This window comes from Thermobia domestica, chromosome 15 (assembly GCF_964235325.1).
Source record: "Thermobia domestica chromosome 15, izTheDome1.hap1.1, whole genome shotgun sequence".
Taxonomy (NCBI): domain Eukaryota; kingdom Metazoa; phylum Arthropoda; class Insecta; order Zygentoma; family Lepismatidae; genus Thermobia; species Thermobia domestica.
This window is the reverse complement of record NC_137468.1, coordinates 187380913-187407317: the sequence shown is the minus strand read 5'-3', so window position 1 is coordinate 187407317 and position 26405 is coordinate 187380913. Positions and strand designations below refer to the sequence as shown.

The 26405-nt window shown below is 35.8% G+C and overlaps 1 protein-coding gene across 1 annotated transcript; it reads left to right on the top strand.

The window, feature by feature from the left end:
* Window positions 1-914: 914 nt before the first annotated feature.
* LOC145671385 (uncharacterized) lies at window positions 915-26108 on the top strand. The gene is made up of 6 exons (XM_081740479.1): window positions 915-1070; window positions 15774-16025; window positions 18211-18340; window positions 19833-20050; window positions 21894-22053; window positions 23510-26108. The coding sequence occupies exons 4-6, from the start codon at window positions 19865-19867 to the stop codon at window positions 23689-23691; spliced, it is 528 nt and encodes a 175-aa protein (XP_081596605.1). The 5' UTR covers window positions 915-1070; window positions 15774-16025; window positions 18211-18340; window positions 19833-19864; the 3' UTR covers window positions 23692-26108.
* Window positions 26109-26405: the final 297 nt, after the last annotated feature.

Genomic DNA, 26405 nt, shown 5'->3' with positions numbered 1-26405 from the left:
CCCGTGTCTTATGATAGGAAAGTATCCCTATACATGGCCATATGACTATATAAGGTAATAGGACCTCATCAAAGGGGGATAACTTAGGTCAAAACCAAACACGTGGTACAACATATTGCTTATGTTTAATTTTGGCAATTTTTTACCCATGAAAGGGAACGAGGCGGACCATCCGAATTTATCACGATACATATTGAGGTCCTGTACTATAATAGCAAATTCTTAAATTGGAGAATTTCCAAAATTTAAGTTGTGGGCCAAGGTACCAAATTTAAAGGGGTGCATCAACATACCCATGTTTATGATAGGACATGAACCCGTGTATATGCCCATATAACCATATAAGGTAATAGAACCTTATCAAAGGGGATAAAATGGGCCTAAAAGCAAACACGTGGTTGTACTAAAATTTGGCAATTTTGTACCCCTAAAAGGGAACGAGGTGGACCACCCAAATTTATAATAATCTATATTAGGGTCCTATACTATAATACGAAATGTTTAAATTGGGCAATTTCCAAAATTTAAGGGGAGGGCCAATGTGCCCCTCCCAAAATTTTAAAGGGCATCAATGTACCTATGTTTTATGATAGGGAATGAACACCTCCCAAGTAACCAAAATGGCTGGGCCAACGTTAAAATATGGTTGCGTTGATTTTTGGTGACAAAAGCAACGTTGGTCCAGTGTTGTTTACGCCGTTATTTGCAACCAACCAAGTCCCACTGTTGGCCCAACATCATTTTACGTTGAAATAATAGTTGAATTCAACAAACCTTTTTGCAACAGTGGGCCATTGTTGATTTTTAGGTGTATTTTTTATATATATAAAATATGTATTAATGGAAAGTAAAACAAATATTAAAACAGAAGAAAACACAATTACGTAATTTAGATATGATATTTTTCATGTTGAAATTACCAGATTTTCACGTCTAGTTCATACTGTGGACGGTAGGAGGCAGGAGTGATTCCTACCCAGAGTGCATCAGGCGAACCGCCAGAAGTCCGCCATAGTGTGTAGTGTATGTACGAAGATTGCGCCCAGCAGGATTCCGTTTGCTGGATTTCGGTAAGTTTTCATGCAATTTTGTAATTATTTCATGTCATTGTAGATATGTTCAGTAGCATGCCTAACTTATATATAATAAGTGGTTGTAGTTCAATACGCAATCAAAACTTTCGGCGTACATAAAATCCCGTGTTGTGTTCGCTAGGATTATAAACAAAGCGGCAGGTAATTCTATTGATATATGATTGCCCATAATAGGTGTACGTAAATTTAAAAACGGGTAGAGCAATGTGGGAAGCGTTGCGTTAGCTGGTCCTCCTTCCACATAGGTTCGTTAAATTTATGTGAGTTTGTTTCAGAAGTGGTAAAATAAACACAAATGGTGTCAGTAAAACTTTACCGTGAGCTGCACACGATATATACGCCGTTAACGCGATTGTACCAAGTAATTTCGGAACAGGTTTGGTTTTTTGAGTACGGTATCTTAAAAAAAATGCGATAATAGGTCAGATTAGCTTCTGTCGCGCATCGTCTGCTATGGTGCAAATCATCGTTATTTCATTGCTAGTGATGTGCATAGTGCTAAAAAGGGTGGTATGCAGTGTGTGTATATATGAGTACAAGGGCACACCTAATTTCGGCAATGTGTCCTTGCGCGCAAAAGACAGCGTTGGCTATTGTGCAAATTATCGTTATTTCGTTGCTAGCAACGTCCACAGTTAAAAAAGGAGGTAATAGTTAAGGACAGCTTTACTTTCCATCTCCCGTGCATACGATATAAAAAACATATATGCCTAGAAAAACACCCTAAGTACAAGGGCAAGAGCTCAGTCTATTACCTACTTTTTAACATCCTAGATAGTCAATGAATAATTCCTGAAAGTATGGCGTTTCTCATCCTTCCCTAAACGGGAAGTACGGCTCCTTAACTATAACCAAAAAGGAGATAGTGTGTGGAGTTTTTAGTGCAAGGTCACATTGCCAAAAACGTTTATGTGCCCTTGTACTCAAACACACATCCTCTTCATCACCCTTTTTAGCATTGTGAACATTACTATCAACATAATAACGATGATTTGTAGGCCTACCATAGTAATGCTGTATGACGGAAGGAGCAATTCTGGTAATATTTTACATTAGCCACTTCTCTCATATATGTAGCTTATGATACAATTCAGTGTTATTTTGGTTGCTAATAAATGTGCAGAACAGAAAACCCAAAGAACAAACCTTAAAAAGGCTGGGGGGAGGTACTCCCGTGTTACGAGCGCGCTATACACAGTCCCGCTACTCCCAAATAGCGCTATTTCGTTATTAATTATGTCCACAACCGTGCAAGCATCAGTGACTACCAATTTGGTGTTAGTTTACATTAGCCTCTTCTCACCCTTGTACAACGCTAGTTGGCGTGAGGCTTTTCAGCGATTGGAGTTGCCAGTTAAAATGATCTACCTTTATTTGATTACCACAGCCAACTCTGTGAACGAGAGAAGATGATTAAGTGTCTTATAAGGGTAGGTCCTTAGAGGGCGGAGACGCGGCAAGGTGACGGACGTGTTTGTGCGCTTTTAACACATTCCTTTCCTTCCACAATGAAATTATGGATCTGTGTAGGATTATGGACATAAGTAATAACCAAATAACACTGTTTGGAAGTACCGGTATCGGTACCGCGTATATGGCATGCTCTTAACCCCCCTCCCCCCACAGGTGCCTTTATTGAGGTTTGTTCTTCGGGTTTTCTGATCTTAACATTATTAGTAACCAAAATAACATTGATTTGTACCATAAGTAACATTGTATGAGAGAAGTGGTAGCAATTGTGCACAAGTTGTGGGCCAGTTTTTACGACGACAATTGTGTTATTTTCTTTACATATTTTGTCATTTCCTTTCAAAGTTATGTTAGGATAGGTTAGGTTTTGGTTCTTTTACTATTTCCTATTTACCTTCATGATTTGTACAACTGCTCAGTCTCTCTTCCCACATACATAAGCACGAAATTTAATATTGAAATATCGCACGATATGCAAGATTAGGCCATTTAGGTACTTATTCACGGCTATATCGCGATTCACTTTCATTTGTTTCTCTTATTTCTCGCTAAATTCGTTTAAATTTTTCTCACAATTCACTGACAGTTGAATTACGATTCAGTGCTATTAACACATTTCTCCTGTAAATCTTTCTATTTTTGCTAAATTTGGCCCCCAACTTTTGCACAAACTCCGAAGCGGCTCACGTCAAATATTACCCAATCGGCTACATTCTAATAATATACCAACCCTGTGAGACAAAAAACAAAGTTCCTTGTAGGGAGTGATTGGGCATGCAATGCGCGCTCTTAACACGGGGGTGATTTTTCCTCCAAGTGCATTTATTGATTTTTTTTTATTCTAGTCATAATTAGTAATCAAAAGAGAGAGAGAGAGATAATAGCAGCATAAGCAACACTGTGTAAGTTACTAATCGTAACAATTACCGCTGATTGTTAACGGCCCATTTTCAAGTACATTGGTGGAATTGAGTAGCTACTAAGCGTGTCGTACGATAGAACTAATGAAGATTGCAATGTACACAATTGCCGTAAATTCGGCAGTTACGTTATCTGGTTCTCGATACAGACTTCATGTTAGATAAAGTTAGGTTATATTGCATAAAAAATTGTATAATGATGATATGAGGAATGGTTATAGTAACGTTTTGGGCCTTGCGCTAAATGAAATACCATATTTAATGTCACACACAGGGGGGGGGGGAGTTTTTACAGGGGTATTCCAGGTTACAAAACCTTAAATTGGTCAGGGAATTTCAGAAACATCTCCCGCTCGCCACCCTGTGCTGTATTATCACGTGAGATACATGATGTATTAAATTCACTACAGAACCAGTACTACAGTTCACTTTGATATTTGTCAACAATCCACATACCAAATGAGCTGAACATGTGCGTCGATAAGGACGAGGTTCGCGTGTTAGAAAATTGAGATACGTGAGTACGCCAGAAATGGGATGATAGGAAGTATGTAAGATTAGCAATCTCCACATTAGAGAATAATAATGTTCGTATTTCACACAGTTATAAATGAATTTAAAAAATAATTGTTTTGCAAGAACAATTTTTAATTAAATGGACATGCTGCAAAATATAGAATTATTTTCTTATCTGAATTCTCCACAAACCTAACTGTGAGATACGTATGAATTAGAAATGAACTTTTACACAACAGCTCACTAAATAAATAAAAAGGTAAATTTGTTTGGTTAATCCATCTTAAAATTTGAGAAAGCTTGGTTGGTTTGTATCAAAACCGTTTAAGCCTATTTCTATGCAAGAAATGCTTTTTTTTTTTAATTTTACCTTTGTCTAGGTTTTGAAGAGGGTTTGGGCATTCTTAGAAAATCTCACTTCTTCCCGAAAAAGAAAACATTAGAAATGGGATTCAGTGTCCTCAAAATTGAATATATCTCCTATAGAATACTAGTAACCTGAAACTCACAATTTGCTCCACGACTGTAAGCTTAATGAGTAATAAGAAAAGTACTGTAGGGTTGCTGGGGAATATATATATATATATTAGAAAAATCCCCGTTTTTGCGTACACCTTAAGTTCACGAAAACAGAAATAAAGACCATGCTAGTTAGCTCTGTTGAATTCCTATTCGGGAGATCATGAGTTCGATTCCTACGGCCGGCGATCCTAACCGGGTTTTCCAGAGTTTCTCTGTCCTAGCAGGCAAATGGTGAGATGGTACCTGACAAATAGCACTGGTCGGCCCCTTTTTGTAGTTAATGTAGTAATTTATCTAGTGTAAAATGGCATTAAGACATATCTCGTGTTTGTTAAATTAATTAAAACAGGTGGTATGATTTTTCATTATATTTCTTCCTAACCACCCATAACACTAATGGACTCACATATTTAGACCCTATTATAGCCTCTATCTTGTTTAAATGTGTAAATAAAGTTCAGGTATGCAGGAAAATATCCCCGCCCCTGTTTCGTCCTCCATAAAAAGTTCAATCAGCGTTCCCACTGATATGGGAAATTCGCGCAATTTGAAGTACGGATTTATATTACTCAAACCGTTTGTATAGCGTTATTTTGCTACAGCAGGGTTTTTTTTTAATTCGTCTTGCGACGAGCCACAGGTTTCATATTTCCACTTTAAATTAGATGTAACGGCATTTTAACGCCGACTACACATGTGCAGATACAACTGTACTTGTATAATCAACTTCTGCTCGGAAAAATAGAACTTTTTTTTTTTAAAGTTCTGGAATTGTGCAAATAGTGACCTGGAAAAGTCGGGGCATTCGCGGTCGACAAATCAAATAACTGGAAACGCTGACTATTATATACACTGATATTTTAATTATCGTCTGTTTTTCATTAAATATCGAAGTTTGGGATTTAAAATTGAAATATATATATATATATATATATATATATATATATATATATATATATATATATATATATATATATATATATATATATATATATATATATATATCCCGATACCGATGGAACGACCATACATTGGCGATTTACATTCCATCAGGCGACCTGGTCGATCAGGCGACACTATATGGTCGTCCAGTGGGAAACCGTGTTAGACGGTCTCCTCTCACCACCACTAGTGCGTAGAAATCAACTTTGAAAATTGACGTTGGTGGTCCCAACGGTGCTGAGATAACTTTTTTTTGTATAACTGCAGTTCAGGGTTTCATCGGCAGGTGCGCGACAGTCGCGAGCGTATAGCTTGTCGAGCGTATAGTTCTATATACATCAAGGCGCGTTGGACCACCGGAAATTCTCATTTCGCAGTTGGCAGCTGTGCTAACCATTGGCTTGTGCATGCACTTTGTTCTGTTTGCAGATAGAGAGATTTATCACGGTTTCGGAAGCTAGAAGAAACAACATGAATGAAGGAATCAAACAATGATTTAAAAATAACAAAAAAACTGACAGAATATTTTATATAGTAATATACAAGACGATAAGAAAAAAGTTACAATGTTTTTTAGCTTGTACATAGAATACATGTGACTATCTACAAATAATTATTATAATACGTTGTTTCAACTATTATCATACATATTAATCGTGTGGGATGTTAAATACTTTTACAAGCAGTATTGGGCGTCTTTGGGCCACTTTCACATAATAAAAGCCGAAAGTTACTGGCAGAAGTTTAAAAATGTTTTATATCCATTTATAAGAAAATTGTCAATCGTTTTATACTAGTTTCCTTAAACCTCGGATCCGTTTCCAGCAGAGCCATAGCAAGAAGGGGCGCGCGGGGCGGTCGTCCCAGGCGCTGATGGCTAAAAAGCGCCGAACGAGCAAAAAGAAAGAAAAAGTGCTAGAAATGATTTTAAAAGTATTGATGGCCTATTAAATCAATGTTGTTGTCGGTTTTGATACAATTTGATACAACTGTAACACTTCGACTTTGATAAAATTTGGCATTTAGATACCACACATAAAATACACGAATACGTGTTTTTTTTTCTTTTATAATTTTCTGTGGAGGAGAAACAATTATTGGGGACCAAAGCCCATATCCAATATTTCGGAAGTTGACGCCCGAACGCAGTATGAAGTGGACCGAAGTGAATGAAATTGTACACAGGTATTGTACCTAGTAGATGTAAAATGAGGGAATACTTGTTTCGTATTTTCCTGAAACAAAGAAATAAATGGATGGGGCAAAGATCCTTCCAAATATTTGATTACGAAATATGAAAAGTGCTTATGAGTATACTTTCGAAGTGCCTAAATTACATAGAGAACTCAACGAAAGTATGTTAAGAAACGATACACAAAAATAAGCTAACCCGTGTTTTGTAGTTTGTACGGAAAAACTGTGTGGATGCCAAGGTCCTCTCCTACAAAAGTACATAATAAAGCAGAAGCGCAGGAAGGAGTGGACCGAAGCGAATGAAATTATACATAGATCTTGTATATGTAAAATAAGGCAATACGTGTTTCGCAAGTAGCTAGGGGGCGCTAACTTCAGTCTTTGAACTTGAACTTTTGAGGGCAGAAACACGAAACACTCGAAATTCACTGTATTGATTGCTACTTTTAGGTCATCTATCTATTGCTAAAATTTCACTATTTTCACACTAGTTTTTTTTCTACATATAGCGTATTTTATAGTATTTCGGGGTGCGCCTTTGACCCTTACAGTGTTTTCCCCATAAATAAAAGCATGTGCCGATTTATTTGCTGTTTACTGTTCGATGTGCTAATTTGAAACAAATCAGTACGGGACACTTGGGAAACACGAATTGCTTTATTTTACATATACAATATCTACACACAATTTCATTCGGTTCGGTCCACTCCTTCTTGCGCTTCTGCTGTAATATTTACTTTCTTCGGAGGGGCCTTGGCCCAACACTGTTTTTCCGCAGAAACTAAAAACATGTGTTCGCTTTTTTTTTTTTTTTTTTTGCCTATTGTCCTTACACGAAATGTTGTAGTAATTCTCCTTATCCTTTAGGCACTTCTAATATATACTTATTCGCACTTTTGATATTTTGTAATCAAAGGTTTGGAAAGGTCTGTGCCCCACCCACCTATTTTATGTTTTTTTTTATTTTTATTTTTTTAAGAAAATACGAAATACGTATTTCTTCGTTTTAATTCTACGATATCTATGCATAATTTCATTTACTTCGGTCCACTTCTTCTTTCTTTTCGAGCGCCAACTTTCAAAATTCTGGGTTGGGGCTTCTGCACCCTAAAACTGTTTTTTCCGTAAAAAGAAAATACGTATTCATTTATTTCATGTGTAATATCTACCTGCCAAATTTGATCAAAATCGGAGTTGGGAATTGTTACATGTACTTAAAGAAAGTTATTGCTGTATATGATTTTTAATAACGATGTGATATATATAAGGTGCTAAGTAATGATATACTGAAGAGCGTTTTCAAAATCAGAAACAGTCAGAGTCTAAAATACGTTGGTGGTGATGAGTTTGCTTACTTAACCATGCTTTCCTACCCAATGGGATTAATATTTCTTGAGAATGAAGATACAAAAATGAAAGGAGTGAAGAGACACGAGAGAACATGCAAGTTGCTGTTTGCGCGGGAATATTAAAAATATAAGTAAACAAGAGGAACAATAACACTTTCGAACTTCAAGCAGTTGTAAAAAAGGAGTCAGCGAATTTTCTCTTTTCCAAAGACTGATCACTACCAGTGTATTTTTTTTATTCCTTTGATAGACTATATGAAATGCTTCCAATTGAAGAAATTTGTTGGAATGATTTCTCCATCAACCACTTGTATCGCCAGAATATTTTCTTTTGTGCATACGTATCTAGTTTTGTGTTTTTTCTATCAGCACACATACCAAACGTATACACATATATAATATATATGTGTGTACGTGTATTAGTGTATTTTTAATATGTTAATTAATAATAAGCAACCTTAAATTCAGAACTTCTATTGATTAAGAGATTAAGTAATTACTATTATTTCAAAATGTTGTAGCGAACTATATTTTGGATTTGAAATACAACATTAAACATATTCTTTAGCTCCATAGATCAATATTGAGAAATTCGCAAAGAAGGCTCCTTCTAAATGTCCATTACATTTCACAAAATATTTTTTTTATCGTAAAAGAATTGAAATTAAAATTCTATTTACCTACAGAATAAAATTACAAAAGTTTACAATTATTACTGGAAATTAATGCTATAATTCATTTCGAACATTTTAAAAGCACATAGTTTCTACTGTACTGAAATATCATTTCTTACCGATAGTATGAAATATTGCAAATAGTTGTACTGTAAGTTTCCATAACTGTTCTCCAAATGGATTTGTATAGAACCAAAGGGAGTTTTGTCAAGTTTAACAAAAATTCCAAAATAAACCTCTTGAAAGCAGCTCTTATTTGTAAAAGAATACATAGTGATCGCTTTTGGCTGTTGTAATGCTCTTTTAAGCAGCTTAATAAAAATTCATTGTAGCATAATAACAAAAGCTGCTTTTCTTATGTAAAAAAAAAAAAAGAAAGCTTGGTAAGGTGTCTGTACTGGGTGCCGAATTCTACTTCACCCCGGGCGCCGAAATCTCTAGTTAGGGCTCTGGTTGACGGTATTTTTTTTTTTTTTAAATAAAAAGTTCGAACGGAGTGCCTACAAAACGGAATACCGAGCTCATTCATGGTGTATGGCATGTTTTAACAATGAGAAAGGCAAATAACTTTAAAACGTCGGCACAATCAAACCCTTAAATGAGATATGAACTTCCTTTTCTGAACATTTGTAATCTCTAGGTTGAAATTGGTAAGGGTAATTTTAATTTTTCATTCTTGGGTAAAGACAGGAAGATGGTGCTGATATATTTACTGGTACAGTCAACTGCTTTCGAGCTTCTTTAAAAGTACGAGTAATTTCATGTGTTTAGGTACAACTCTTCCCCATTGTTCAATCACTTATTTTCCTCCTTAATTATTTTTTTGTTTTTGGCTGGGGTTAAAATAATTGAAGTAAATGATGTAAGATGTTCTCAAAATAATTTAGTGCAAACATTACTACATAATTATTGGTCAAAAAATTAAGTTCTATTACTGACGGTTTTATTCAAAGTAACTTATAATCTTTCATACTGTGTGTAAATTGAAGAAACTTTTTCTAATAAGAAAGTAATTTATCAATACTTGTATTTTCACTTCCAGTATGTCTTTGTGATAATGTTTGTGACATTTTACATGTTACAAGCTTTGCTTACTTAATATACATTAATATCATCACTGAGCAAATCAGAATGTTTTAATTTAGAAAATGGAACATTCACATGGGTCAGTGGGTCAAGATTTGTGAGCGGGTCAGTGGGTCGTGGTCAGCAGAACGTGACCCACTCTGACTCACCGACACACTCAGACCGACTGACTCACTCTATTCAGTCCATAGTAGACAGCATCTTCTGAACACTGGTGAATGTGCCTGTGTTTCACTTTCAAGGCATCCATTTTATTCATTTTTCATTTTTTTCTGTTTACTTATCTGAGATGAGTATATCTATGTGAAAAAAGAACTTCAGGTATTTTAGATATTGATATTTGTAACTGTTGTAACAACAATAGGACTTACTACCTCGCTTTCGACATACAGCCTGTGAGTTTTTAGAGAAGCTAACTCCTGAAAAAAAAATACATTTTTGAATCAACTGTAATACATGAATTATTACATAAAAGCAAATGTAACTAAGTGTGAGTGATGATCACGGACAAATGGCAAAGCCAAATGAAATGAATTTTGGTAAATAGTTAGACCCTAATCTCAACTGGGATGTTATCATATCGCTTTTATTATAATACGTGTAGTAAAGGGGAAGAGGAGGTCCAAGTTTTTACGAAAAATTGAGTATCTCACAAGTCGTTCAACTTAGGGAGTGAAATTCAGTATATTAACCCTTTATTAAAAATAAACAGAACGTGTTCTAGCAGTTTTTTAAATTTCTCTTCTATGGAGGAGACTTTTCATATATGGGAAATTGGTAGGGGATTGATCTGTAAAACTAATCAAAAACGATCGATATTAGTTGAGAAAAAGTAAGATACAATTATTAATTGAGACACAAAAAATAGTCTCAATTAATTAGAAAGCAGTGGTATCATATATCCACTACTTTCTAATATAATAATTTTTGAATCTTATGTTTATTATATGGATCCTTCACAGCACAAGGCACGCCGTGGACGCTATAAGGTTGCGAGAAAATTTGTACTTCAAGTTTAATTACATGGAAGTCTTAAGTTTTCACTGTATACTTAATTATATGGAAAACTTTACATCTTTATTCACATTTACTTTGGTCCACTATACCTTGATTTGAGACTTTCAAATTTCATCCCATTTTCCACTGAAAAGTATTTGTAATTCAGCAAGGAAATAATTATATATAATATTTCAAATTCATCGTAATTTTACCCATGACAAACACTTTACCATTTTATATTGTAAAGTTCAGATCCACCTTATTGTAACAGAGCGGTGCTTGAGCGATTAACCGTAGAAATTCAAACTCCGATTAGTGATAATTTCACAGCATTGTTTAATTGCAAGTGTAAACTCTTTAGTCAGTGGACAGGAGGACGTGGATCATGGGTTAAAGTTGATTACGATGGGTTTGGATGGGTAGTGGGTCAGATTGCGTCACGTTGGGAAGTGGGACATATTGGGTCATGGTTTGTTGAAGTGGGTCATGGTGGATGGTGGATCACAGTGAGTCATAGTCATGATGGGTGGTGGGTCAATATTTCATTGACATACATCATCTGAACAGTGATCAGAAATAACGAATTGAAGCAAGCATCATTCCTACTGATCACTGTTCAGACATTTTCTCCTTTATATATTTTCCTTGGATCAACGTAAACATGATAGTCTAAATTAATACTTGAAGGCTTTGAAGGTTGCCATCACTTTTTCAAGCTTGACGTATTATAAGAAAAGTAACAATGCACTGTAGTGCCTTTCTTTGCTAAACAAACGCATTCTTAATTAGATGCGTAACCGTGGTCTCAATTAATGCGGATAATCAACACTATTGCATTGCTGTCACTACTGGAAGTAAGATTTCTTTATAGATTAATTGGTATTTTAGACTTCAAGACTTTTACTTGCCTCCTGATGTGACACTCGTCAATGGGCACGTAAGGTTGTAATGAAAAATGAGACTGAATTAAATTGTTCATTACGAAGTAACAGCCTGAAAAAGGTTTAATTTAAAGAGGGTGAGTGTCAAGAAAAGAAAAAGTAGATTTTGTTGCGGAGGATGATAGGTAAATATAAAAGTTCGTAGTAAAGCTATACGTATAAGGGTAAAATTTTTAAGGGATGACAATAGTTTCAAGAAGCAAAGAAATATGAAGTTTGTTTACAGGGTGTCCAAAAAGTCCCGTATCATAGATGAGAGCACATTTGTTCAATGTGCCCTCTGTTGAATTCTACCCATGTTTTGAAGTGGAATGGTAAAGAATGAAAATAGGGGGGGGGACAATTTGGGCAAATTGCTTCCCTTATATATCCTTTGTTTTCGTGCAAGATGAGCCCTGTCGGGAATCTATATGCTGAATTACAACATAGATTAACCGTACTCCCAGAAAGCGTAGTTCATCGAACTCAAAGTAAGCCTCGGGCTCCTTGACGATCAATACAGTTTGGCTGAAACCTAGTGTTCAAGTAGTTTAGTATGAGCAAGACGTAGTGTGCTAGGGCACCAACTTGCATGAACCATGCTTTCTTTATATATTCTACTAACAAAGTGCAATATTCTTATCCATGTTCAAGAAATGACCATCTTATCCTCCTGTCCTCCCTTCGTTTTCAAATACCGTATTTACGCAATCCTAAAACGCACATTTTTAATTATTTTTCAGCCCCAAAATTGAGGTGTGTCTTACATTCGAGTTTGCAAGTTTAGGCCTACATTTTGCACTGTCAGTAAGGCCCAATTCACAGCAGAAAACGATTGAGTTTTGACGGAGATAGCTAATCTCATTAGTCATGATTCTGTGAAAAATGTGTACTAGGAATACCCACATTTTGCGAAAAATGGGAAATTGTTTTATCCGGAAATTGGAAACAAAATGGAAGACGAAAAATTTTCATTGTGTTTTCACATGTTTATTTATCTTTTTCATTCTTAAAAGTCAATGCCGAGTAGTTTTTTTTTTGTCTCACATTTGAGGACGTTTTAGACTCGCGTAAATACGGTATCTAAAATGTTCTGCAACCCGCTTTAATTAAAACCTACGCTTGAAACTGCTAAACTTTTATTCTTATGATCTTTTAGTTGAGATGCATATTCAACAATTTTTCCTATGGCCACGGACTTTCACCCCAACGAAACTATGTTGGGAACCTCGGAATTACTTAATATATACTGAAGTGAACATAATGTTTAAAATTGTAAAAATTTTGTTCTCACACATTTTTACCACAAATTCAGTTTTACCAATTTCTTGTATATTACAGCACTTTTGAAGTATTCTGTAGATATATAAATGAAAGTCAACGCTTTACTTTTATATAACAGAAAATCACATTTGAAGAATAAAACGCCATACAGTTTACCTCAGTTGCATATTCACCCATTTAAAGGAAAGTAAACGTTTTATTTTCAAAGAACTGATCACTGTTTGAAACTGAAAGAAATGTTTTCAAACCTCAGATGTTATTTCACTTAACCCATTTCAGGAATTATGCAGAAATTTTAAAGTAACATGTATACAGGGTGTATCAGATCACACCGTCCCAGGCTTTTTCTCGGCTCGTAGTGCCCGTATACACTTCAAACAACAAATGGTGATGCTTTCATATTTGGTTCTTCAAATAAGCAAACTAGCTTCAGGTATTCTTATTATGATAATGCCATTAAGCGATCAGCTAACTGCTTCACATGACATTTGATACATTGATTTGGTGTCCCAAATACTTCTCTGCAACACAGACTGTCACAGCGAAAGCAAGGAATGAAATTACCTGTTGCGCGTAAGTTAGGATTTGAGAAAATACTTTCCCTGATATGTATGGGAAAGAGCTGAAATGCCATGTGAAACAGTTAGCTGATCGTTTAAGAGTGATTTCCCAAAAGAAACGAGCAATTTGGGAAGATTCATCATTTTTTTGAACACCCTGTATTTTCTGCAGTATCTGTTAGAATAATTTCATATTGCATTTCTGTTACCTATATAACACTAGCGTTCAGTAATATAAATATCAATCAAATCTGTGACTATGAAGCAACATGCCTCTGGTGAATTCGTATGGAATGCCTCCTATACATTTAACAATAAAACTCTTTCAATACTCTGTGATTACCATAGATATTCAAGGTATAAGTGAAGTGATTTCCACGAAGCAGGAAAAAATCGTAACGGATACAATTGTTTAAAGTGTTATGGAGTTGAAATCTCTTGCTGGATGGAAAAGTGAATGTATATTGACTCAGCTAATACTTAGAGTAAAAGCATATTCCTATAAGTCACATTAAATAGGCTACTTTTCGATTTTAATTAGTTTCCAGTCGAGTGTAATAGGGAATTATACCCGTTTCAATTAATCGTTTTGCGTTCAAATTCGTTTAGTCAGGATGAGCGAACAAAATGCAGATATAACAAGTCTCATCGAGTTGTCTCCTTGTATGTCTTGGAAACTTACGTTAGTGTGTGTTTCTTTGTTATATATATGAATTGTTGCTTTCTTTGTTTTTTTTACTTTTCCTTTCTATCGAAGTTTCTGGTCTCCCGTTTCAAAACGTCCACGACTTTCTGTAGCCGTAAACTCTGTTTGAAAAGTGTCAATGTTCTTCCTCATGAACAAAGCCTTAAATTCACAATCACCGTGTATGTGTGTGTGTGTGTGGAGGGGAGTTTCGCCTAAGGATGGTATCACTCGCCGTATTGACTTGTCTGTGAGATACCATCCTTCGGCGAACCTTCCCCTACACACGATGATTGTGAAAGATCATTGAAAATTTTCAAAAAGAGTCTACGGCTGCAGAAAGTCGTGGACGTGTTTTAAAACGGGACACTAGAAAGTCGATAGAAAGGAAAAGTACAAAGCAAAGAAAGCAAGATGTGTGTGAAGGAACAGCCGCAATGTTAGATGGCTGCACTAGTCTCGTATACAACTAATGTGTTTTGGGTTTTCTGGTGCTTCCACAAAAGTGCACACCCCTTATGTAGCAGTGGCTTCCGCTTAAATTGTCTGATTTTCACATACGTTGCAGCCCATGACGACTACATCAAAAGTTGTCATGGGCGCAAGCTCTGGAAAATTCATATGCGCGCGTTCCAGCGCCTCAAGTTTACATATGGCCGAAATATGGTTTAGGTCAAATCGCTTTGTTTTTTGTAGGCCTTCGCCGGCCAGGTTGGCTTTCTTGTTAAATGATTTTTAAACTCGACAAGCTCTACAACATATGTGAAAACAATCTTATTCCAACTGAAGTTTACATGAACACGAGCGTGCTGTAGCGCGCGCATATGAGTTTTCAGAGCTTCCAGGTGTCGATCGCTACAACATATGTGAAAATCAAGTGATTTACACTTCAGCCACATGTAAACTCGAGCGCGATGTAGCGCGCACATATGAGTTTTCAGAGCTTGCGCCAGTGACTTTTAATGTACTCGTCATTGTCTACAACATTTGTAAAAATGAAGCGATTTGACCGATGCCACATTTCGGCCATGTTTAAGCTTTAAGCGCACTGTAGTGCTCGCAGGTCATGTGTAAACCTGAGCGCAAATGAGAGTTTTTCAGAGCTTGCGCCCATGACAACTGTTAATGTACTCGTCATGGACACCAACATATGGGAAAAGCAGCAAATATAACCAAAAGCCAGTGCTCCACAGAGGGTGTGCGGACTACTGGCTGATTTCAAACATTCAACAAAACCATTTCAAGGTGTCAAATTGTGCCGAATGTTTACTTTATTTTTGATTCACAAGTAAAATTGCTTTATTGTTATACAGAGAAGCTCCAGCTTGTTATCAAACTTAATCTAACCTTTTAAAGACGTCGAATATCCAAATTCGGCAGCGATCGACACCTGAATTTAGTCCCCAGCTCTGAAAATATGAACACTGTAGTATCATATTTGTTCTGATAACGAAACACTTGAAAGTATTTCAAACGTTTTTCACACCTCTGAATTTCATTACCGTCTTCATACCGTTTTGGGTGTTTTTACATAAAGTGACTCAAATTTATTTTTCAGATGACCTACTCAAGGCAAGAAGAAAGCTGGTACAAGCCCAGGATGAATCGAATCTAGAAACTGATAACGAAATTACAGGGGGACCTCAGAGGAAGAAAAAGCGTCCGAGTAGATTAATTAGTGATGATGATGATGATAGTGAGGATGAATTTTATGTAAGAGGGCAATGTCGTACGAATTACAGGAATTCATCACTAAGTTTACCTTCACCGCCTCGTTCATTACCATCAGAACCAGCTTCATGTGATGCAGGTGTGTATTCTTTATATTCTCTTAATTAGTGCCGGCCATTGTGTTGTTTGTGTGTTCTGCCGAATGCATAAACTGATTCGAATGAAATTTTTACAGATTGTTTATTGTTCAAAGTACAGGTCAGGCTCGTTGGGGAAGTAAATCGGACAGCAGGGTGAAACCCTGGTCTGAAAGGACAAAAATGTATGAAAAACAATAATTTTTTATTAAACACAAATTTAATGCACTGTCTTCTGTTAGAACAACCTTAGAAATGTGCACACACACTTTGGAGATTCCAGGCTATCTGTGTGGACGGGAGGGAGGCTAAATCAAAGAAAGGGAGGGGGCGGGGGTGGAGGGTGCAAAGGAATACTCGAAAAATGAATCCGAATAACATTTTTACAGATTTATCGCGAGGTCTAATGTTAAAATAACCTTCATACTAGTTAGATTTGAGCACAGTTGCAGACAGGGTGCAGTTTCCTGCCGTTTGTGATCAAATATTCAATTTTGACGATAAGTCTTTCCTTTTTTACCTGTGCAGCGTGACTGATTTGTGCAGTTGGAAGTGCATTGTAAGGGTATCTAAAATGTACCAGGGTTTATCCCCGGTCCTGTCACATAGTTTTCACTCTTTAAAATAAATATCTGCACCATACAGAGTATTGGCACAAAAAAAAAAAAAAGACCAAAGCAATGCTATTTAAAAAACGTACACCCTTACGTGACAAGTCAGTGCGTCTGAGGAAGGTCTTGTTACAAATTGCATCTTGTCAAGTAAGGTATTTTTGGGAATAAATAAAATTGCTTTCGTCATATATGTTTGCTTTTAGTGAATAATATTCCAAAGTGGTATACAAGTTCACTCAGAGTCGTTCCGTGCAGAGTCCACACTTTATTACAGGGTGTCTATCGGTCACGAAAGTCACGAACTTTAGTTTTTGGGTCACGATTTTTTTAAAACTGCAAATGTAAGTACAGATTGGAAAATTTTGTTTTATAAAACGTCAAAATTCATCACCGAAAATGTCTATGGTCGGCTTTAGATGCTACCAAATTGCTAGTAAAGTACATTTCTATCGCATGGATGAAAATTCAGCCTAATTTGTACCCAAATTTGCTCTTGAGAATGTTAGGAAATTGTGTGATTTGGTAAAGAAAAGGTCACGGAATTTCATTTTGGAATTTTAGTAGACACCCTGTATTATTTTTAAAATTGAGTTTGTTTCCCTATATGCATACATTGACGAAACGAATCTTCGTGTCATTTCAAGCTGCGTTAACGTAGATACAACTATAGAAAAGCAGAGTGGAACTGAAATTTAAAGCTGCTGAAATTGTAAACATTATTCATTGTATGCCAATAGGCAGATTTCTTCAGGAATATACCTATTGCAGATACTTTCATGTCTGAAATTCCGGAAAATTTCTAGACAGTTTCTTTGATCACATCCGGACACAAAAACTTTGCTTGTGAACGACATAGCTGCCACAATTTTGAAACGGGTTAAAACCAAACTTGGCTCAAAAGTCGGTTTGTAAAATATTTTAGATAATATAATTAGTATACTCATACTTTGTGTCCAACACTTTTAATCCGGATAAGTTCATTAGCCAGAATGATCGGATGGCAAATTTTAAAATGGCGGGCATTCAAACAAAAAAAAAAAAATACTAATTTCCACGAATATTACCCAGACAGAACCAAATTTGGCTGGGGTGTTTGTAATATGTGAGTTAACCAAGATAATCACAATGATCCATCAAAAAAAGTCCAAAATAGTTGGCATTTAATTGTCTAAAAAAACATGAGTGCCGCAATTACGAACGTTTCGGAACCAAATTTTGCCCAAAAATTGATAGTTGCAGTACAATATGTTGGTTGAGTGTGAAACTTAGAATAATTCTTAAAAAAAATGGCTGCCACGTGTACTTGTAGGAACTGATTGGGACCAGAGTTCGTACAAAAAATTAAATATTTACGATATCTGAGTTGAATGTGAAAATCGGCATGATTCAACAAACTGCTTTGAAAGTAGAGGTCGTTTGAAATGTTAAAAGAATCTACCTGTTCTTTGCGGCCCTGTTCCAAAAAGCGTATTTTTTAATGTATGACGGTGAATATGATCTTAATATTTTGAATAATCTGCGAAAGTTTTCATTTGAGTTTATTTTTTTTATTTATTTTTTTTTTTCTCAGCAGAAGTTACAGAAGGTCGACCAAGTTCAGATGGAAATACATCACCTGACAATCAGCTGTTAGAAGGCGGAACATCAAGAATAATTTCGAACTCGACCTATCCACAGTCGTCCAGTTTCAGAATGCTCGTGCAGTAAGTTACTTTGATTGATTTTAATATTGCATTTTTGCCAAAATTTTATTTTTTTCGTGTTGTTTACATAATATTAAAATTTCGAGTTATACGTTCGTTTTAACCATCGCAGCTATGCAACGCAGGACCGAATGAATAACTTTGGATTCCAACCACCCTCAGAACTTTAATGAAGTAACAGTTCATGAAGTGACAGATTTGTTCTCACGTTTCTCCACCATTTTATTTTGCCTGAACAGAAGCTGAATTACAAAGCATTCCCATTATTCATGGCAATGAAATTGCAATTATGTACCCACGCCTCCAAAAGAGCATATCCATCTTATTCTGCACATGATCTAACATCAGACAACCAACCATGAGTGAATGATATGAGGTTTAAGAATTACAAAGGCTTTAGAAGATATTTTGTAATTCTGAAACCCTGAAACCACCCACTATGGTTTGTTGTCTAATATTAAAGAATGTGCAGAATAAGGATGCATTTGCTCTTCTGGAAGTCTGGGTACAAACTCAATTATATTGGCTGGCACAATGACACGCTGGTGACTCCATGTAAATAGTCCGTTTCCTTTAATCTTAATTTAGATTTCCCTGAGTTTCTTTTGCTTCATGCCTGATGAAAGACATAGCTCTGTTCGAAAAATCCCTTCTAAAGTTTTAATTGTTAAAAGTAGTTGTGGTACATGCCAGTTCAAGCAAATTAACACGTATCTACATTAGGTAGGCATTTTCCTGTTTTTTCAGCTTGATCTGAATATAGGCTGACCTAGTTGGTAGGTATTACAAGAATGTAATAGTGTAATTAAAACAAAGAGACACACTTGATAAGTATATAAACACTGGAGGATAATAAAAATCACTTAAATATCTGGAGAAATAAAACTTCCCGTAGTTATCTTTTTTTCTTCTACTTTCGACTTTTAGAGAATAGTCGTGCAGTACAAAGTAACGTAGTACAATTTTAACATATATGAATACTGTACTATATGTTATTTTACATTAAATATTTACAATGTTAAAATATATGTTATTAACTTCTCAGTACCTTTGTTTAAGAAAACATTTTCTGGGGTTGGACGTAGGGCCAACATATTCACATGATTTTGGACGTAACTTAATGTCAAGGGTTTCAGTAAAAATCAAGTATTTACCAAGATGTGAGTGAGAGTAAATTAAAAATTACTTATTTCTTTTGTACTCAAGGTTTATTTTATTTATTTACTATCTCTTTTTCTTTTTATTTTAAAATACAACAACCCTAGATATACTTAGGTCACTTATTCCCAATTTAAACAGCAAATGGTGTGTTTATGGTATTCTGGCGCTTCGGCCTACTGTCCCTTCCCACCGCCTATCTTTTCTAACAAGTATTTTCTTTCATCCAAAAATTCATGCACGTCATGTTTAAACACAACAAGAACATAATATTTGAAAGTAATTATTACAAAAATTTGAGTATTAATTTTCTCCCATTTTGTTTTCATTCTAGGTTTTGCAGTAGTTGCAAGACACCTTGCAGAAATGAAAAATATGCTAATAGATTTAAGCAATGATGTTTGTTTACTGAAGGACCAATTAAAAACGGCAAATTCTACATCGCCTGCAAAAGTGAACTTACCGGAAAACTGCGCAATTCCATGTACATCAGTAGTTGACGTGTTAAACTTGGAGGAATGGCTTCAAGTACGTGACAATGCAACGACGCTGGTAAGCTTGTGTTCTAAATAATAGTATATTTGCATTTTTACGCTAATTTTGTTTCCGTACATCAATATTTAAAAATTGAATTAAGGAGACAAATTAAATATCATTCAAGCTGTTTACTTTAATGAACATCTTGCCAATTTTAGATACTTTATTCATTCCGGAATATCGCAAATTGTTTATGTAGGAAGATATTTCTAGTTTTTCCTTGGGAGGGGGGCTCACAGAATCCAGAGTCAAAATTTATTTTTGGATTTTAGGCAACTGTGGATGAAGGGAAGAAGTCGTAATAAGACGTACTCATGTAAGGTAACAGTGCAGTAGGCAGAAACAGACCTGCAACTAAACTGCCCGTCATTTTTATCTTACACCCTTCCTTGTCCCGTGTTAACCCAAAGTTGATTAAAAAGAAAGAATAAAAATCGAATGTGGATTCTTCAAGGGATCCTACCGGCGAAAGGAGCCCCCACCCTTCAATGAAGAGAGGCCAATTCAGTACGTTTGAAATACTGAATAGGACTTCATTTAATTAATTAGTAGAGTGAATTTAAGAATAAGTTAAAGAAATCGGGGGCTGGGTGGAAGGATACCTAAAAGATTTGAAACCAAGGGAATAGGGCCTCAAATTTCTTTTATTAAAATAAAATCCCATTAGAATAACGGAGAATTTGGCAAATTAAAAATAATACCTAGAGATGAATTTAATGTGTAAACGTGTCTAGGACTTTAACCTTTCGTTTTGTGCTACGTTCATGAATTGTTGAATTAAGTTTACCGAACCCCATTATTTATTGTTTACGCGTCTTAAAAACACGTCAACTTTCAAAGTTCGTTCAAGGCAATACATTTTAATTTTTAACATTTTTCTTTGAAAACACTGAAGTACCAGATTGTGTAAACTCGTACCCACAAAGTAGATCACACTATTGTAGTTTATTTGTGGCAGCCCTGCTTCTAAACAATTATACGTTCAGATAATAAAGGTGTTGCTCGGTAAGTTTGGTTAGAAACTTAAAAAAAAAAAAAAAAAAAAAAAAAAAACCAAATCAATGGTCCACTTAACGAAGAACAAACCCCGGTAATATTTAACCGGATGGAATGCCTAGAGGAGGCTTTTTCCTTCATATTCGAAACTCTATCACGGACACGTATTCATGGTTCAAAATATTCAACATGAACCACACCGTCGTCTCTTACGTTACAACTTCGACCTTAAGTACAACGGCGATGTGTGTGTGAGATGTTCTTTGAGCACTCCCTGTTCATAAGTAGTTCCCACAAAGTATTAGAGCTTTAGAGCAGTTGCCAATGGGCAATCCCTTGTGTCGAACTACCCTAAACATGGGAGATCAACCGATTCGTGTGCTGTGTGCTTTCAAATTCAATGCATGAGCCGTACATCATCATGATTGTATCGGTACGCAAGAATGGGATCGAAATAATCCTTTATTCATCTGTGAACAGTTATTCTCCGTGAATAATGTTTTATCTTTTCAAAAATACGAAGTTATTTGATTACTAAACAGTTCATTCTGAAAAATTGCATCTTAGTTATCGACTAAACACCTCCAAACAGTAACTAGATTACTTGGGCTTTCAAGCGACGGCTGAACCGTCTCATTCCTTAAATGATGTCTTTGCAACAAAAATTGCACTTTTAAACAATCCTCATCCTAGTCAGTGCGTAAGTAATGTTATAGAAATCCACCCTTAGATGTTAAATAGCTATTGCAATTGACGTGAGACCATTGGTCTGTAGACCCACTAGTGGTATATTGTAATTGCTTGACTTACAACGTGAAGGAAGTGTTTCATTTCTTTTCTTATTTTCATAATTGTGTTTCAGGAAACGTACCTTGGCACTTTTGGTGGGAGAAATCTTGGCCACGTCGTGAGAAACATATTAAGAAGAGTTTTTACTGACGAAGTAGCGGTCTTGTACAATTGGACTGGGAAATGTAAAAAGAGATCCCTGGAGAAGTTGACCATTTCAAGAATAATAATAGGTAGGATATTACCTTATCTCGATACTTCTCGTAAATTTGATGCAGTGGCACTAGTCGACTTGTGTTGACGCCTTTCATTTCACTGAAGGAAATTCAATGATACTACTATGTAAGGAGCAGAGGTTGATGAAATATATTTGAATTATTTCATGTTAAAAGGGCATATCTGCAAAATCAATGAAGCTCATTTTCGCATTTCATCACCCTCTTCTAGCCTGGGCCGCCAGAAGGAACAAGAGTAGCGAGACCGGCCTTCACTGCTGGGAGTTCTGTACATTTTCAATAATTTTCTTCAATGCGGAAGAGAGCAATGTTGTGAAATGAGAACTGACAGTTGTATTGTATTTGGAGATGGAAGATTCGGTTTGGGGATATTCACGTAGCCCTATGCGATATTTACTGTACAGAAGATTGTGTGTAAGCAAACCTGGTGTAAAAGGAAATGTGTTTTCAAGTAGAAGCGGGCAGATGATATATACGACTTAACAAATTTTAAAAAAAAGGTTAATAGCGTTCTGGACGCCGAAATTAAATTGCCGCAAATTTTAAACGTTTCCCTAAATATTTCATAAACTTATAAAGAGGAGAAAAATTGCAAGTTGTTGTTCTTTTAACAATGTGATTTTCCAAATGATAGCGTAGTTACAACTCCTCTGAATGTTTTGGTTATGTAAAAAGCGAGGAATGAGTTGTTTTTTCGCGTTAAAAAGTTTATTTCCTAACTTCCAAACAACGGAAAATATTCAGAGAAGTTTTAACTACGCTATCATTTGTAAAATCATGCGTGCAATTTAATTTCGGCGTCGAGAGCCCTCTTAAAACCCACCACTTAAAAGAAAGAAAAAAAAAACTCGATGACCTATCATCAATTTTTATGTTGTAAATAATTAAAACTTGATACAGAGTTTGGGAATAAAAATTAACTGTTATCAACGTTGAACGTAGTTAACTTTTTTTTTTTTTGACACGAATTTTCTTCAGTTTGCCAATATCTGAGAAGAAAGCATAGCAGTGATTCTTGCAGTTGTTTACGTAGACTGTGACTTATCTCTAGTATTCGTGCATAGCTTATACAATGTTCTGACTTAAAGTGTTTGAAATTTCCTTCATGATTTTTACCCATTTTTGTTTTTGACCTCTCTTCTTTACTTAATTACAACCAAATATTATGATGTGAGGCTGTTAAATTACTATTTCTGTGTGGTGAGTGCTCAGATTTTATTTCATTGTGTAGAATCGTAATTTTTTAAAATCAACTATCATTAAGACAATGGTTTTATTTTCAGTCACGCCAGTCTGTTACATAGAACATTGTAGTAAGTTTGCGTGTTCATATTTCAAGTGTTTTAAAACCGTTACTGAAGTACGGATAATAAAGAATTGATGTAATCTATTGGCTCTATTTGTAGTATATCTAGTATTGTTCTGTTGACTTCACAAATTATTTTCATTTCAGGGGCTGTGCGTCTTAATGGAGTAGCCAGGAAAGCAACAGACCAGGAAATAAAAGAAAGGATTCAGAACTGGTTCCGCTGGGGAAGAGATAGAAATGGAGGAAGGGAACGAAGGCGTACGTCATCTAATTTCCAAGAGACACAAGAGGAGACTAATCGAGATGGAGGAATGGACCATTCTTGAGGCATTGCGTTCATCTGGGAAACAGGTTGCAGGATGTTCTACTAATTTTGTGAACTTTCACTCAGGTACAAGTGTTGCTAGTAATGTAAATATTTACAGTCCTTGTATAACAAGCGCTGATCTGAACTTTAGGCTTAGCACCAAAATTAATGACGTTGCAAAATGCCTCTTTCTGTATGTTAAAAAAAAAAGCTTTTGTTTTCGTTGTGAAATCATGACTAAGGCTTTTCACTTCGATGAGACACGTTTGGTTTTGGAGCTATACAGCTGCTGTCTGTTTTTCAGAATCTGGTTTTAACGGTATTCCAAGAGAGAAAAAATTGTGAGCAGAGAAGACCACTGAATTCTTTTAGAAAGGACGCTAATAATGAGTGTCCCAAACTTCACGCAAGAATTAATTTTGACATAAAATACATATTTATACTTAAAACTTGATTGTATTTATTTATTTATTCATTCATAAACTATACAGTATACGGTTATGCATGGAACAACACATCGGGTAAATAGCTTCCACATATTCACACTGTTGAAATTTTCCATGACCTTTTTAAATGAATCTGGCTGACTTTCGTTCATATAGCGTTCATTTTCCTTGTAGTTCTACGCTATTTGGCATTCCAAGGCGTTAATTCGATTTTCTGAACTACGAATGCAACGATTTTGTTGATTAACGAAGCCCTCAAAATGTAATCGGCGATAAGGCTCATTTTCAGTTCAAGTCAAAATGTAACAAGTACTTTTTGCGTGAATTTTGGGACACTTTCGTATCAAGCATACAGGAGACATATTTTGATCCAAGCCTGTACTACAGTATTAATTAGGGATGGGAAATTTCGGAAATTTTACTTTCTAGATTCCGGAAAATAAAATAGAAAATTTCGAATGTCGGAAAAATCTTAATTTAAAAAAAAAACGGATGTTTAGAAAATAATCCAGTTTTTTTTCTCCCAAGGTCAAGAGTCAACACGTTGAGTGAATGTGTTTAACCAACCTCCAGTTTTTTTTGGTGTGTGTGTGTTAAGGCAATGGAAAACCAGCTTTTGTAAAGTATGGCAATTCCCCACGCGACCAATTGAATAAATAGACATAAGAAATTATATTAAAAAAAAAAAAAGCTTTCAGTTCGTAAATACTGCTCAAAGTTTTGGTCCAACTTGAATCCGCGTGTTGTGGGCTTGTTGCTCTTTAGCTTAAACCGCCGCAGTCGGATAGGGACAAGCCATTTTACTGAACAGGAAATATTGGGGCGCGTCACCTGGCCAATTACATCATTGTTGTCGCCTTCTGTCTTCTGCTACTCAAGGCAACCCGAATGAAACAAGTGGCTGCCCGACAATGTCAAAAGCTCTGTCGCTGATTTAAGCAAAACGCGGAAATTTTCTATTTTGTATTTCGATCGCATCTGCTTCTACTTTCCGTATGTTGGATATATCACCGATGGGATACACGGATGCGTCGGGCGGCCCGAAATACATTGTTAGGTAACTTGTTTCATGTGAATGGCCTTGCGTAGCAGAAGCCGAAGGTGCATGCAATGATGCCACTGGCTATATGGCCCGCGCCATAATATCCCTCTACAACATGGCTTCTTCCCCCCCCCCCCCCCTTCCTGGCTGTGACAGTGAGCTCAAGAGCACCACGCGGCTTAAAACAAAAATCAGAATCTCGAAACGCAGACTGCTTGTTTCATCTAAGTACGGATTTTTTTGAAAGCCAGATTTCGGAAATTTTTGGCCTAGTATTAATGCTTTCAATGCGTTTTTTTTTTTCAGTTTTGTGATGTATCATTCTTGTCTAAATCGTATCAGTATTTAATAAGAAATGAAAAGTATTTAATATTTTCTTGGTATGCCATAGCAGAGTTCTGTGCCCTCTTGCATAATTGCGGAACGTTTCATGTATCTATACAGGTAGTTTCTATGAGTGTAATATAAGATTTTTTTCAAATAGGACTCTTTTTATTCCTTGTTTGCACGAATTGTTTTCACGTTGTTTCAATACTTATCAGGAAACCTTTCTCGCATTTGAGAATTTAAAAAATAAAAATGAGACCATCCGTATAATCTTTTCAAATATTGTAAAATGACATACAAAATATCACACTGTTATTTGTAGTAAAGTTATTTCCTATACAATTATCGTAAAACATTATAGTTTTAGGACATCTGAGTAATAAGCAAAATGTATATAGTTATCACTAAAACGAAAATCTAAATGGTTATCAATGAAAGAAACAAATGTTTTCATTGGTTATCCGAATAAGCGTAATGGCCTTCAAAGCATAACTATAGCTTTTAAAGGTTTGTTTAACATGTTATAAATACTAATTGTACGATAATTTGACATCATGTATAAATTACATTGTGTGTATGTGTATGTTTTTTTTTCCTTCAAATTTTTGAATAAAAACTGTCCGCTCAAATATACCTCTTTGATTTTCTTCTGGTCCTTGAAGTCCTTTCACCAGTCATGTGTGAAATATGACTTTTTTTTTTTTTTTTTTTACAAACTGCCGAGGATGGTAGCTCCCTTGGTCGCAACAGGAGAATGACGGCATTGTATCTTGTGCAGGACCAGACAATAGTGACGCAGCCAGTGGTGTACGGGTAGCAAGCCTGCTTGCCAAGAGGCATTCGGCTAGGTCGAGCGTAACCACGAACCCTTCTCCGGCAGGGCTTTCTCTGGGTTTCCTCACTCCCACCTGGGGAATA

Coding starts and splice junctions, on each gene's coding strand:
- LOC145671385 (XM_081740479.1), top strand. CDS start 19,865: ATGAAAAATATGCTAATAGATTTAAGCAATGATGTTTGTTTACTGAAG. Junction 20,051..21,893: donor GTGACAATGCAACGACGCTG/GTAAGCTTGTGT, acceptor ATTGTGTTTCAG/GAAACGTACCTTGGCACTTT. Junction 22,054..23,509: donor CATTTCAAGAATAATAATAG/GTAGGATATTAC, acceptor TTTTCATTTCAG/GGGCTGTGCGTCTTAATGGA.